We start from the raw sequence: 15756 nt of genomic DNA, 5'->3' as shown, positions 1-15756 counted from the left end.
AGAATTATGCTTTTGGTTGTCCTTGGATACATGATAAAACCTCTCCCCCTTCCTTTATTTGCCTTTCCATAGGGGAACCTGTGTAACATTGTCCAACTTTCAATTTCTGGTTTGATTTATAGCAAGAGAGTCAAAATAAATTAAATTCCTCCAGTATAATGTCCAGTCACTGGATGAAGATCTCACACTAAGAATACTAACAGCTGAGTTAATGTGTATGGATAGCCTAAGAATGCATCCTTTGCTCTATACCAGTTCAAAACTGACCCTAAACTGAAGGATATGAGGACTAGACTTCCCTCTACCTGCTTGCTAGCTTATTGTCCTTATTCATTCTCTGAGACAATCAAGGAATATGTTTTGACATTAATTACTAAAGCTGCAAAATTCATTCATTAATTAGCTCATCCCTAAAACTAATTTATTGAATATTACTTATTGATGCCCTGGAGAACCTCTTTTCCCCAAAACTTTCTAACTCTATTTTGCTTTTTCTCTCCCTTTCTCTCTTTCTTTCTGTTTTTCTCTTTCCCTCTCCATCCCTTTCCTTTTTCTCTAATGATGTATGGTATCAAACTGCCTAATATTGTAGATGCAAATAAGCGTAATTTTTTATTATACTATTTATTAACAACATAACCAACAATAAAAAGATATTAATGATTGTTTACAATATACCAGTGTGAGAAGGATCACTGACAAAATCATCTTTAATCATTAACTGCAATTACTGACATTTCAACATTGGATTGTTGAAACATCCCTGCCTCACCATTTAATTGTTTTAAAATACTAATTGAAGTCTCTTCTCAATAATACTTATTTTTCTTGAAAATAAGAGTTAAATTTAGTTCTCCTAAGAAATAAATTTCTTGGTCTATTTCCTTTGACTTTTCTTTGGTTATCACAGTTAACAGTATCTCTCATACAACAATTAAAATCTGTCTTCTCATCTAATGAGTTAAATTGTCAGTCCAAGATGCCATAACTTTTTAAATGTGCAGTAACAGTACCCAAAGTGTTTGTGGGAAGGACTACTGAAACTAGTGTAACAGCTCTCCTTTCTACTACTATGTCATTGACACTATAAAAGCAGAAAGGACCGAGGGACACATGAATTTATTTCATGCAAAGCCATAGTTAAAGAAGTCATGACCTCATGGCCAACCTACTGATAATGGGCTTCTTCATACTTGGCTAGGCTGGCCCTCATGAAGCAGAAATAATCTGTTTTCCAGACCATCCATCCAGTATTCAGGATCATTTATATTCCATATCGGAATATGAGTTTATTTTGCGGTTTTCTAGTGTGCATGAGAAAGTGATTTCATAATTATAAATTGCTGTCTCAGTTTCCTCATCCATAAAATGAGGAATGAAAAATGAAGTTGAATTAAATAATTTCTAAAGTTCCTTTCAGATCTAAAAATCTAGGGAATCATAGATTCTCAGAGCTGGAAAAGGAACTCAGGCCTGAATGGATATCATCACATATCATCCCCAGAAAGAGGTCACCTACTGTACCTGAAAACTGCCAGTGATAGGAAACTCATCCATCATGAAATAGTCTAATCTTGTAAAAAAAAAAAAAAAAAGACTTTGACATATATCCCAGTCTTTAAAAATTATGAAGCTAAACTCCTGGGAAGGGAAGTGACCTGTTCAAAGTTTGATGGCTTGTTGGTGGCAAAACTGAGGTTCAAATTTTTGCTTCCAAGTTATTTTAACTGCACCAAATCGTTTCTATTTCTTGTAGTGTTAGTGCTCATATGCCCCTCTGGATCTTAATGAAGCTAGAATTCTGCTTGTTTGATATGAAATAGGGAATTCCAAAGAGATCCTATGAATTTTTGACACCAGGCAAGAAATTTCCTATCATAACAACAAGAGACAAAAGTGAGAATATAGATCAGTCACCTAAGGGCACTACTCATTACGATGCTTCTGGAAGTGATCTTGGATCCGTTTAACAATTGGACTCCTCCCTCCTTGCCTTCTGGGCTTTCACCTGATAGACAGATGGATGAGTTGGAATCTTGGTCTGGAAAAATTCCTGCTTAAAAAAATAAGCTCTTTTTAAAGTTGGCCCAAAAGAATAGGATGTTATTATTAACCCCGCAGGGAATGTTATCCTAGAGGGTAATTCCTAATGCCTTTGATATTTTGAAAGATCCTGGATTTTTGTAGATCAAAACCTCTCCCTCCTGCCTCCACCAAGCTAGTTGCTATTGTTCTTGTTTCCCCTCTTAAATCCTCCTTAGAGGAATGGGCAAATCTTAATCCCTACAATGGAAAATGTGTGGGAGGAGAGAATGGAGAAAAGGGGAGTGTTAGAAGTGGGCAAAAAGATCTGCATTTAGGGACCCTTGTGTTTAATTGAATGCACTGCTGTGGGCACTAAAATAAATGTGGGATTCAAAGTTTCGTGGCCGTACAATATCAAAAGGATGCCTCCCAGGTCTTGAGAGGGAATGCTTTGCAATGCCTGCCTTTAATATTCCTTTATAAAAGCTAACCCCCCACTTATAAAACACCCCACTTTAGCTTTTATAAAGGAATATTTGTGTGTGTGTGAGAGAGAGAGAGACAGAAAAGAGAGAGAAAGAGGGACACACACACAGAGAAAGAGAGAGAATGAGTTAAGGATAAGGAAAGAAATGTTGCAGGAAATGTATGAAGAAAGGCATTTCTTTCCAAATAGCTCTGACCTGTAGATTCTGCTAATCCCTCTCTCACACAGCCTTCTGTCACTAGATAGGACCATTGTTGAAATCTCTCCTTTGGAGAAGTAGTCAGTTCCTTCCTTCATTCACTCCCTCCCTTCTTCCCTCTCTTCTTCCCTTCCTCCCTTCCTTTCTTCCTTCCATTTTCTTCCTTCCTTTCTTTTTCTTCCTCCCTTCCTTCCTTATTCCTTCTTTCCTTCCTTCATTCCCTTCCTTCCTCCCTCCTTCCCATCTTCCCTCTCTCTCCCTCTCCAATCCTTCACAGGTTAAGTCAGTTTCTAGCTCAGGAAGCTCCAATGACTCACTCTTGCCTCTGGATAAAACAGCAAACTCCTCTGACGTTTAAAGCCCTCTAGAGATTGGCTCTAGCCTAGTTTCCAGATTTATTGAAACTCTCCCTCATATACTCTATGTACCTTCCAGCCAAATTAGCCTTGCTCACTTTCTTCCTCCTAAACACAGGATTCTCTCTCCTATTGCTGTAGGGATCCCTTGCCTGGCATTCACTCCCTCCTTACCTCCAATCTCATTTAAAAAAAAAAATCATCCTTCAAAATATAGGATTATTTCCTACAGGAAACCTTAATTGATTCCCCTCCCTCCCCCTTCTATCCCTGGAAATTACTTTGTATTCCTTCCCTGCCCATGGAACTTTGTTACCCACTAGAACCTATGGATCTGGATAGATGTGGCTTGAAGGGAGGCAAGAATAGATCTCTTCAGAGTCTCTTCTTCCCACCCTCTTCCAGTGGTTCCTGCCAGGAAAAGAAATAGGAATTTGAGATCCAAAACTGATCCCTCCGCTCACCCCAGAGAGAGGACGTCTCTGTTAGAATCACATCTATTTGCTCCCTTTAATATTATTAATATATATTAATGATATAATTTAGGTTCAATCTGAGCTTCTAATTGCTTTCCTTAATGGGGAAACAGAGCCTGGAGCTATATATCCAAGTTTTAACTGCACCAGAAGAGCAATGATTGATCGTTGTCCTTTCCTTGAAGAGGACCAAAATGACACTACTATTTAGGAATCGAGTTACAGTGTGTCCGATTGCGGCTGATCAGACCAGTACGAGCTCTGAACGTTCTGCAGCAGATCGGACACAGAGTCCTTGGGAACATTTGGGGTGCTTCTCTAACTTGCATCTCGAATGTTTCTTTCTGAGTTACTTCCCTTCTGCTTTGCTCATAGAGCACACACAGCACCTTCTCTGATGAGGGCACTCCATGCTGGGCAGTCCTGTGCCAGTGTCTCCCATGTCATACAATGAATTCTCAAGTTTTTAGGACAGACCTTGAGAATGTACTTGTATCACTTTTTCTGACCATCTTGTGAGCGCTAACTCTGTGTGAGTTCTTCCATAAAATAATCTGCTTGGCAAGCGTGCATTTGGCATTGGAACAACGTGGCCAGGCCAGGAATTGTGCTCTCTGCAGTAGAGTTGGAATGCTTGGCAGCTGAATTCGAGAAAGGACCTCAGTGTCTGGTATCTTATCCTGCCAGGTGATCTGCAGAAGCTTCCTAAGACAGTTCACTAAGACTCCCCACCAGATGCATAATGAACACGCCAGCAAAAGGGAAATAAATTCATTTATTCAAACATTCCTTTTCTAAAAAATTTCAATAGTATTTTATTTTTCCAAATATATTTTCCAAATAGTTTCTAACATTCATTTTTGTAAGACTTTGTGTTCTAAATTTTTCTCCCTCCCTTCCTTACGTCCCCCCTTTATCCCCCCTCATCAAGCAATCTGATATAAGTTAAATATGTGCAATTCTTTTAAACACTTCCATATTTGTCATGTTGTGCAAGAACAATCAAACCAAAAGGGGAAAAACCATGAGAAAGAAAAAAAAAAAAAAGGTGAAAATACTATGCTTTGATCTGCATTCAGTCTCCATAGTTCTCTCTCTGGATGTGGATGGCATTTTCCATCCCAAGCATATTTATCCAAACAGATATAAGAGAAGATATATAGGAGAATATGTATCACATAATACGGAGTTGTATCTCTTAGGGAGAGCTAACTCAGCTCAACCAAGAGAGAAGGTCCTAGGTCTCCACCTCCCATCCCCCACATTCCTGGGGCAGGGAGGGAGATGGAGAGGAAGTGGGGGAGGGGACAGAGATTCCCTGAAGTCTCTAATGTAGTCGGCAAGGAGGGACATGACAGAGAGAGTGGGCTCTTCTCATGTGGCCTTCTTCCTGGTCTTTCTCCCATCAGAGACTTGAAAAGACTGAAATGGCACATCTCTCAAAGCTGGAAGCCAAAAGGTTCTTTCCAGCTTTCCCCAAACTCCGCCCTTCACACAGGTGCAGAGCATTAAGTAATGAACCTCCATCAATGAAAAAAATAGTTTTAAGCAAATAGTCCTTGGAGCCAAAGGTTTTCTATATATATATATATATATATATATATATAAAACACTTAATTTTCTATGTACATCATACTTCTTCCCCTTGAGGACAGGGACTGTTGTCTTTGTACTCTTAGCACCTAAATTAATAGACAATAAAAATAAACAATAAGTGCTTGTTGAATTTAATGGGATTGAATTGAATTCTTTCCTTCCACAAAAACTATGTTGATAAGCACTCTGAAGGAAATAAATATAACACTAAAATAGCTACACAAAAATAATTTCTACAATAAATTAGCTGATCTGCATGTCACATTTAAAAGTTATAAACTGTTTTGCATCCATCAAATACATTAATTTGGTACAAGGATGTGTGATATCATAATAATCCCTCATTTTATGGCTGAGAAAACTGAGCCACAGAGAAGTGATGTGATTGATCCATGTTCTTACAATTTATAAGAGGTAGAACTAGGACAAAAATCTACTGCTCTACTCAGATGCCTTTCAAAGTCTTAAGTCCCAGTCCCTGTCTTCAGCTGGCTTGCATAACAATCAATATAAGAGAGTGAATGATTCAGCTCTGCATTCGTGTCCCTAGGACCCTCTTTGGAAGTGTACTAAGGGGGAAAAAAGAGACTCAGTTGGGCAGTGAAAAGAAGATATGTCCCTGGACAATGAGGGGCAAAAGAGTCCACAGCTTCTCCTAATGGTCCTGCCACTAGTTGATGGGACAAGTACAACTTGTGCTGAGTCACTGGGATTAGATTGTTCCGGAAATAAAGTGAGAGAAGAATGAGTCTTTCTGAGAAATCTCAGCCTCCAGTCTGGAAGAACTCAATGCAATTCTGGTTGATATTTTCGTTAGTTTTGCTTAATTGTGTTTCCTTCCTCCCCTCCGACTTTTTGGTCTTTGTTTCAATCTAAGGGATGATTCTCTGTAGAGTTGGCAGTTAGGTGTTGACGTGTCTGGAGTGCCAGATCTGAAGTCAGAAAGATTCATCTTCCTGAGTTCAAATCTTACCAGCTGTATGTCTGGGCAAGTCACTTAACCTGGTTGCTTCAGTTCCTTCATCTGTAGAATGAGCAAAACACTCCTGTACATTTGCCAAGAAAACCCCAAATGTGGTCAGGAAGAACTAGGCGCCACTGAACAACAAAATTTCTGTGCAGGGCAGAGGGAAAAGGATTTATTTGGAAATCAAGGTGAGTGAAATATTACTTATCAAGCACCTACTTTGTGCCAGAAATTGTTCTTAGGGATATAAGAACTTGTTGATATAGTCCCTGTTCTGAAGGGACTTTCTCTAATGAACACATAGGAATGGGGGGTTGGAATGGCAATGTCACCGAGTCATATATATTATAAGCCTAGTGAAGTCACAGAATTTTAGAGCTTCTAGTCCAACCCCTTTATGTTATAGGAGACTGGGATCTGGAGAAGTAAACGCAACATGAAAGCTAGTTTACAATCAGAATGAAGATCCACTTCAATGCTATTTTTACACTATGTGTCTGTATGAGGCTGAAATGTATATTGAAGAGAAGTGAGGGCTGAAACTTTGTGTTCAGTATATATGGGATTTATGGATATCTGACTGTCTTCCTTCCAGTAAATCAGTAAACAAGTATTTATTAAGCTATTATATTGAACTATACTATACTATACTATACTATACTATACTATACTATACTATACTATACTATACTATACTATACTATACTATACTATTATACTATTAAGCTATAGTAGGCTATGGGTTAGGCACTGGGCATTTAAATTCAAAGAACAACAGTCTCTGCCCTTAAGAAGCTTACATTCAATCCAGGAAAAGTCAGAACAGATTTCTCAAACATACAGTATGAATGACAGAGCTAGAAGACATCTAGAACAACTCTCTTTTTAGAAATGTGGAAACTAAGATTAGATGTCTTGTTCAAGGTAATACAGTAATAAGCTTCCAAAGCAAATTTGAATCCAAGTCTTCTGGTTCTAGAGCCAGTGCTGCTCTTTTCATTGTATGGCAAAGAGGGGCTTATCGTTTTAATGTTATTTATATTCTTCTTTCATCACTTCAAGACTCAGTTCTAGAGTCACAACCTCTGGAAGATGTTCTTCCTCCCCTCCCTTAATGCTCTTCTTCTTACTGAAAATAATGTTTTATTTGAATTGCATGTTTTTTGTCATGTGCTTAAGTGTACTTTTGTGCTGTTTCCTTAGCCCTTCCTCCACAGAATGAGAGCTCCTGGAGAGTTTTAATTGAATGATATAAATGTAAGCTATTATTATTGCTACATTCCTCAAATGATTTTCTGAAGGTACACAGTAATGATTGTGGAAATAATGTTTTAATAATCCATTATTATCACATATGACATATCATAATGATATAATCAACTTATAATAATCAATTATGGCATACACATTGATCTATATATATGATCAATGGAAAACAAATCATTATTACATATGATTGATATGTCATATGTGATACAATCAACTTATAAGTACCAATTATCATGTTAGTATATGGTGTGTTATATCATTAATGGATGACAATCAATTAGCACATGACATTGATGTGCCATATATGATCAATGATAACAAATTATCACATATGGCATTGATACAGCATCTGTTATAAATGATAATAATCGGTTTGTCAATATAACATTTCTATATTATATGACATAACTGATCATCAATTGTTATCATACATGGCATATGATAAAGCAAATTGACATAAATGGAGAATGGTCTATTTTATCCTTTATGACAAGATATATCATATAATATAATCAGTTATAATTATCCCATGTGACATGTGATACTTCATATATAAAAAAAACCCTTGATAATAATCAATTATTCCCATCCCCTATGAGTTAGGGAATGCCAGTGTTATCATCCCCATTTTATCGATGGGCAAACTAAGACTCTTTGGGATTACAAAGCTATCCTGTGTCAGAGGTGGACTTCGGATCCTGGCTAAAAGCTTCATAGAGTTGCATGAGGAAAGTACTCTGCAGCCTGACATAAATGTGCATAGCTGCTAGGAAGGACGCCAGAACAGTCAGCTTGCCCTCCCCGACTTCGGGCCTGTGGCTAGAAGGGAACGATCCCCACCCAAGAGGCCGGCTGCGTTCCTCGGAACAGGCTTCTTTCTCCCCGTACTTTCACTGCCAGACGGACATAGAGTTTAATTTTAGCTCTGGCTCTGATTATGCTCCAGGAACAGTCTGTTGTCTGGTTAGTCTACGGTGAGGTACTGGGGAGCCCCAAAATGCAGCCGCTTGGCAGCTGGGGAGACCCTAGCCGCCACCCTGACTTTAATGCGTGACCACGGAGGCAGGCGGGACCGGCGCTTGTGCTGGAGCTGGCTTCGGTCCTCCCTGCCTGCCACTTAGGAGCTTTGGTCCCGGGCCAGGCCAGTCCTTTCACTTGGAGGAGCCCGACCCGGTGACCAAAACGAGGTCCCTTCCAGGTCTAGCGCGTGGACGGGAAGTCCAGTAAAGTGGGGAGTGCCGGGGGATCCTCCGAGGGAGAAAAAGGAAGAAGGGGGCCGGAACAAAGGACATTCCTTAGCCACGGCCACAGAGGGACACGTTTCCCTCCCTCGAAGGCTCCCTCCGAGGCCCCGGTGTTTGGTTACAAAGAAGCCCCAGGAAGCTTCCTCCGCCCGCTCCTCCACAGATGTGCTGTTTGCTTAGCATTTGTTCCAGTGGAGCTCAGGGTCTCTCTGCCCAGTCATTCTGTGTCCCGGACATCTCCTCGTTTCTGCAGACGCTCAGTCTACCTTAGGGGAAAGGGGGTGTTGGAGGAAGAGGCGGAGGAGAAAGAGAAAGAGAAGGAGGAGGAAGAGGAGGAGGAGGAGGAGGAGGGTGGGAAATGATGAAGGCTATGATTTGGTAACCATAGTGACCTCCGGGTCTCTCCAAACACGTGCCTTCCCTTTTATAGTCAGCTGTTTCTGCTGGGAGGGGTCTGTTTTTGGTTGGATGCTCTGGTATGTAAGTGTGTTCAGCTTCCAACCTGGCCATCGGCTGCGGTGACTCTCCCGCTCACTTCTGGGGAGCCCTCGGACCCGACCGTGCAAAGAGTGAAAGCAAGGAGAGGGGAGTTGGGAGGGGAAGGGAAGAGTCAAGGATAAGGGGAGAGGGAGGGAGGGGGAGAGAAAAGGAAGGAAGGGAAGGAGGGAAAAGGAAGAGGAGGGAGGGAAGAAAAGTGTTGGGGGAGGGAGAGAGAGCAGGGGAGGAAGGGAGGGAGGCCAGGACAAGTCAGAGTGCGGAAGCCAGCAGCAGCAGCAGCTCCAGCCTTCCCAAACTTTGGGTCCTTTCATAATTTTTCTCTCTCCCGCCCCTCCCAGTGTCCCAACCCCCTTTGACGTTTCCGTCTAACTTTCTGGGGCCGCTGCTGCCGGGGCAAAGCCTCTTGGCTTTGGGAGCCCGCCGCAGACAGAGCTGGCTGGGAAGGCTCAGCGGAGCCCCAGCTGGGGAGGGAAGGAAGGGGGGACTTCCTGAAGGCTGGCCCCTTTATCTCGCCCTCCCCTCTCCTCCCATTACTCTCCCTTCTCCCATGCTGTTTCTCTACTCCCCTTTCTTCACCTCTTTCCCTTCTTCTAAGCTCTTCCCTTCACCCCATCTCCTTGACCTCTCCCCTCCCCCGTGGTTGGAAATGCAGCATGAAAAGATTGGGGTTTTGGCCTCTTCCCCTTAATGACGGAACCATGAGCTACAGGGGGATGGCATTTCCTTCTCCACCAGCACCCTCCCCACAAGCCTGACCCCCTTCCCAGCTGGGCCGGGAGCAGCCCCCTCATGTTGTCGCTGCTGCTGAAAACCCAGACCGAAGCCAACCGGGTGGAGCTGGTCCAGAGAGGAGCCGAGCTGTGCCCTCCACCATGGCCCCCTTCCCCTCCCCTTCTCCGGGTTCCTGAGTGAGAGTGGGGGCAGGCCTGCGGGACCCAGCCTGACCAGCGCTGGGCTCATGGGCTAGGTCTGCTCCCAAAGACTTTGGAGGCCTGGAATTCCAGGCCTGAACTCTCTTAGGTTTACTAGGGAGACAAAAGGTGTCCTCCTCCTCCTCTTCCTCCGCCCCTTTGAAGAAGGGGTCACTATTCCGCTGCGACTCTGAGTAAGTATTGAAGTAGGTCCATGCTTAGGGTGGGTGGAAGAGTTCTACGGTTTGTCAAGGGACTGCCAGAGGGAGTGTTGGGAACAGAGCCTCGGAAGGAGCTGGGAGGAGGCTGAATCCTGAGCCTGGGTCCCCTCTGGGGCTTTCTAGAGGCTGGGATGATAATAATGGCCTCTGGGGATTGAAGTGCTACTTTCTCAAGGACCAATAACTTTGCAAGTTGATTTCATTTTATTTCATGTGTATAAGAACAAATACAGGACTTTGTTTATAGAAACAAAAAATTATTCAGGGTGCTGTGTAAGCCATGCAGAGGGTCTGTCCCATCCTTAAAGATCTCTAGAGATGTGGAATCTAACACATTTCCTGATGACCTGAGTTCAAATGCAACTTTAGACACTTACTGGCTGTGTGAACCTGGGCAAGTCACTTATCACTATCTACCTTGGTTTCCTCTACTGAAAATGGGGTAATAATAGCATTTACCTCTCAGGTTGCTCACCAAATGAGATAATAGTTATGAAGTGCTTAAACTGTGTCTGACACATAGTAGGAGCTTTTGTTTCTTTCCTCCTCTCCTCTCTCTTTCCTTCTCTTCCTCCCTCCCTTATTTTTCAATCCCTTCCTTCCTTCCTTCTTTTCCTCCATCCTTCTCTTCCTCCCTTCCTCTCCCCTTTCTTCCTTTCATCCTTTCTTCCCTCCCTCCATCTATTTCTTCCTCCCTTCCTTTTTTCCTCCCTACCTTCCCTACTCCCTTCTTTCCTTCCTTTGTTCATTCATTTGTTTGTACCTTCCTTCCTCCTTTACTTCCTTCCTTCCTCCATTCTTCCCTCCCTCCCTTCCTCTTTTCTTTCTTTCTTTCTTTCATCCTTCCTTCCTTTTTCCTTTCCTTCCTTCCCTCCCTCAATCTATCTCTTCCTCCCTTCCTTTTTTCCTTCTTCCCTTCCTTCCTTCCTCCTTTCCTTCCTTTGTTCGCTCATTCATTCATTTGTTCCTTCCTTCCCTCCCTCCACCCACTTCTTCTTTCCTCCCCTCTTTCCTCTTAATGCCTTGATTCTAAAGATTCCACAATCAGGAATCTTTTTTTTTTTCTTTTTAAAATCTAATCTGTGTTTCAGCAGTGGAGAAAGCAGAAGACATGGAGTTGGAAGACCCCCATTTCAAATCATGGCTGTACTGTTTATTAACCCTGTGACTGGTGCAAAGTGTTATGGCACTTTTAGTTCTACCTTCACAGGGTTGTTGTGAATGTCAAATGAGATGCTATATATAAAATGCTTAGTGAGAAACTTAGAGCACCATGTAGCACCAGTTATTATTATTAATTTATAAGAGGGAGACTTAAGGGATAGAACTGGGATTCTTACCCAAGATCCACAAATTTCAGGGAATCTATGAAAATGGAAAAAATACATCCTTATTTCAACATAATTGATTTTCTTTGAAATTATGAATACTCTCTTTTATGCATTTAAAAACATGATTCTGAGAAGGGGCCCATTGGCTCCACTGGACTGCCGAAGGGATCTATGACACCAGCAAAGTTAAGAACTCCTAGACCCAAAGAGTAGTACTGATGGGTTACTGTCAGTCTGGAAGGAAGTATTTTTAGTTCAAAGCTTCTTAGACTGTGGGTCCCAACCCCATATGGGGTCATGTAACCAGATGTGGGTGTTGTGAAATTATGATTTATTATGTCTGATTTGTATACCTATATACCTGAGGTCACATGAAAATTTCTCGAGTGAAAAGAGATCACAAGTGGGAAAAGTTTAAGAATCCCTGCTCTAATCAGCAAACATTTATTAAGCACCTACTGTATGCCAGGCACTATGCTAGGTGCTGGGGATGCAAAGGTAAGAAAATAAAATCCCTGCCCTCAAGGCCTCTTGCTTGTGTCCTCAGCATAATGATCTATATCCTCATTTTATCATCAGTATCAGCACAGCTGTTTCCTCAGTGTGCTTTCAACACACTCACCAATCTCCTAAATCCTTAACTCACTAGCTGTCGATGAGTGTCCTGTCAGATCAGTTCTGTTCAACATTTCTGTCGATGACTTTCATGAAAATATAGATGAACTGCTTGTCAAATTGCAAATGGCACAAAGGCCAAAGGGATATTTAATGTTAAATAACAGAATCAGGATCCAAAAGGATCTGGGACAGGCTAGAACAATAGACCAAGCCTAAGGAAATGAAGTTTAAAAGGCAGACATAATTATCAAGTCGTATACCTTGGTTTCCAAAAATTACCTGACCATTTATGGAATAGGAAGGGTCAGCTAAATATAGGATTATAAGATTAGAAGTGGGAAGAAAGAGCTTTAGAGAGCATCGAATCACAAATCCTCAGTTTACAGATAAGTACACTGAAGCTCAGAAGAATTATGGCCAAGATCACGCATGCAGTAAGTCTCAGTGAGAAAGATTAGACAGCAGGTCCTCCAAATGTAGTATTCTTTCCATCACTTAAAGATAATATGAATGCAGTGTAATAGGACAAAAGAAATGATGAAGGGGATAAAGTTTTAGAGAAACCTGGGAAGACTTGTATGAACTGATGCAAAGTAAAGAGAAGCAAAACAGGACCCCAATTTATACTCTAATAAATACTATTATAAAAACAAGCAATTCTTGAAATTTGAGAATTCACTATGAATCCAGAGGATTCACGAATCCTTCTGATGAATGATGATTGATGTGACCCACCTTCTGGCAGAGAGGTGATAGACTCAAGGTGCAGAATTAGGCATACATTTTTGGAGATAATTTTGCTTGACTATGCACATTTATTACAAGATTATTGTGGTTTTTTAAAATCACAATAGGGATAGATATGGTAATATGGTGAGAAAATGAATGATTGTTATTTTTAAAAAGAAAAGTATTATGGGATTGTGGTTAGTATCCCAGATTTAGAATCAGGAAACCTGGTTTTGATAGAAAGTCACAATCTCCCAGATTTTTTCCATCTGCAAAATGGGGGGTCATAATAATTGTGTTTCTTATCTCAAAGGATTTTCATGAGAAAAGTAATTTGAAAACTTTATGTATATATCTATATGATTTCACATAAATATGAATAATTTTTAAATGAGTTATCAGGGTTTCTTATACCATTCCTCTTTATTAATGGTCCATTTGAAAAAAGGATTCGGGAATTTAGGAAACAAGTTCATTAATAATCATTGTCATTTAAATAATTGTATTTTTCAACACTTTAAGCTTTACAAACTGATCTCCTCACAACTAACCTATGAAGCAGATAGTGGAAAATGCTATTGTCCTAGTTTTATGGAATATTATACTACTCACACTATCCCAAGCTAGGAGTGAATAAAAGCAGTAATTTGTTTATTCTTTTTTCCCCCAAGTGTTTTTTACATACATTATTTGAAAAATTCCCTTGTGTGCAATACTTTTTTTGAGATCGTCTCCTAGAATGCAGGGCTCATACAAAGGAAAGAAAGGAAAGAGAGAAAGGAAGGAAGGAAAGAAAAAAATATTTGCTAAGTGCCTACTATGTGCCAGATACTGTGCTAAGTCCTTTATAAATATTGTTTTGTCCCCACCACAGTCTGAGAGGTAGGTACTATCATTATCTGTATTTTATAGTTGAGGAAACTGAAGCAAACAGAAGTTAAGTGATTTTCCCATGATAGTTCCATGGACAAGGAAGACCTGGGGCTTGTGGCTGGCTACCAGTAAGGTGTGAACTCCAGAAGGTTAATGCAGCTTGGGCTGAATCTCAGTGGTGATTCTTGCTCTTTCTATGATCTTTCTTCCAGGCTTGGGAACAGAACCAACCATCAGCTCCATGGAAGCAGTGACACCTGTAGAGAGGAGGTGGTCTGGAAAGGGCCTGAAGGAACACGGGGGCCAAAAATCTCATAGATCCCCACTTCGCCCCCAGGAAAATAAAGAGCCTGGTGCAATGGCCGCAGAACCTATTGGGGGGTGGGCAGGCCAGCCCCATGGGCCCTCTGTGCTGGAATGTAAAGTAAGAGCCCTGAAGGAGAAGAGGATGTTGTCAGAGAAACAGGCCCTAAGTGCTGGCCTTGTTTCCCAAGAGCGACCCTCCCAGAAGAAGTCCAAGAACCGGAGGAGTAAGCCGGCTGCGGGCCCGCTGAGTGCTCCTTCTCAGGACCACGTGGTGGCCCCCCAGGCTCAGATGCGCACTTACCTGACAGACAGATTGTTGGACAGTAGTGATGACCTGGAGCAGGGGCCAGTGCACAGCCCCCCTGCAAGCCCCAAAGGCACCCAGTTTCCAAATCAGCTCAGTTTAGGGAAGGAAAGCCAGAGGTTCCCAGAAGGGGTATGGAGGCCTCCTGACTCAGGTCTATTGCAAGAGGCCAGTTTTTTCCAAGAAAGCCCAATTCAGACTGCTGGTCTGAACAGGTCAGAGATCCCAGGGCCTTGCAGGGATGTGGCCCAAATGCTTTCCCTGGACAATGGGAAGTCGGGAGCCCTTGTGGAACATCAGGTCCAAGTGGGAGTCCTGGACGAGAGGTCTCTGGCCGTAGAGGGAGAAGACCCCATTTGTGCAGCCACCTTGCAGGGACACTTGTGGAAAGCGGACAGTTGGGATAGTTTGAGGAATGGCAGCCATTCCTTGTCTTTAGCTGACCGGGTGGAGAGGAACCGCCTTCTTCTGCAGGAGAGGAGAGGCCTGTCTGAACCCAGCTGTTCTCAGCACCACCAAGAAGGACCCCCAGCCAGAGCCCCGCGGGGGACCACACCAGGTGAGAGCAGTAGATAGGAGGCGCAAAGTCTGCTCTGGATCAGCTCTTCTCTGTGGCAGATATAGGAAGGCTCTGACAAGAGGCTTTGGGTCCGAATCTTTCGGTGTTGAATTTTCTCCCCAAACATCAGAGAATTCCCCAGCACCATCATTTGCTGCAGTCCTAATGTGAGCTGTAACCAGCTGTATCACAACCAAAAAGCCTCACGTGGTTGATTAAAGGGGAACAGCAGATCTGTCAGCAGTGTCCCTTCTTAAGCATTACTATGGCCATATCCCTGTTTGAAATATCCATGAGCCTCAAGCTGCTGTGAAAATCCACAGCCCAGGCCAGTACTTGATCAATTTTGCTGTCTCGAATAAAGAGAAAGCAGCTCCAACCCATAAAAAAGTCCCAGGGGAACCCTTGTCCTTTCTTGTATATTGTACATTGCTTGTATATTGCTGCTTCCCTATTACCTTAGGAACAGGGTAAAGAGGGTAGGACCTCTTTACCTCTCTCCTTCCTCCCCTTCCTATCTTTATAGATCTGTCTTCTCTGAAAGTCAGTTATCTTTGTGATCCTTAAAAAAACAACATCCTTAAAAACTTACTTTTACTTCAGTATCATTAGTACTGAGTCTCTGCCCTAAGCAATCTCTTTTTCAGGCTACACAACATGGGAGCGCAGCCCGTTGGCGTTCTCTGCAGGGAGATAATTGTTTCAGAGGGCATTGTTTTCCTTCCTTCTCCAAATGGCAGCTGAGGATGCTCCAGATTGTCCCACTGGTGGCAAGGAGAAGAGTTTA

General features: G+C 42.2%; 1 protein-coding gene across 1 annotated transcript in view; it reads left to right on the top strand.

Moving 5' to 3' along the window:
* Window positions 1-6131: 6131 nt before the first annotated feature.
* Window positions 6132-15756, top strand: part of KIAA1614 (KIAA1614 ortholog) — a 50175-nt gene continuing 40550 nt past the window's right edge. The window contains 2 exon segments of the mRNA XM_051998837.1: window positions 6132-6294; window positions 14013-14969. Of these exon segments, the coding sequence (XP_051854797.1) occupies window positions 6171-6294; window positions 14013-14969 (1081 nt within the window). The 5' untranslated portion in view covers window positions 6132-6170.

This window comes from Antechinus flavipes, chromosome 4 (assembly GCF_016432865.1).
Source record: "Antechinus flavipes isolate AdamAnt ecotype Samford, QLD, Australia chromosome 4, AdamAnt_v2, whole genome shotgun sequence".
NCBI classification, from domain to species: Eukaryota; Metazoa; Chordata; class Mammalia; order Dasyuromorphia; family Dasyuridae; genus Antechinus; species Antechinus flavipes.
The sequence above is the reverse complement of the archived record's forward strand: the minus strand, read 5'-3'. Positions and strand labels throughout refer to the sequence as shown.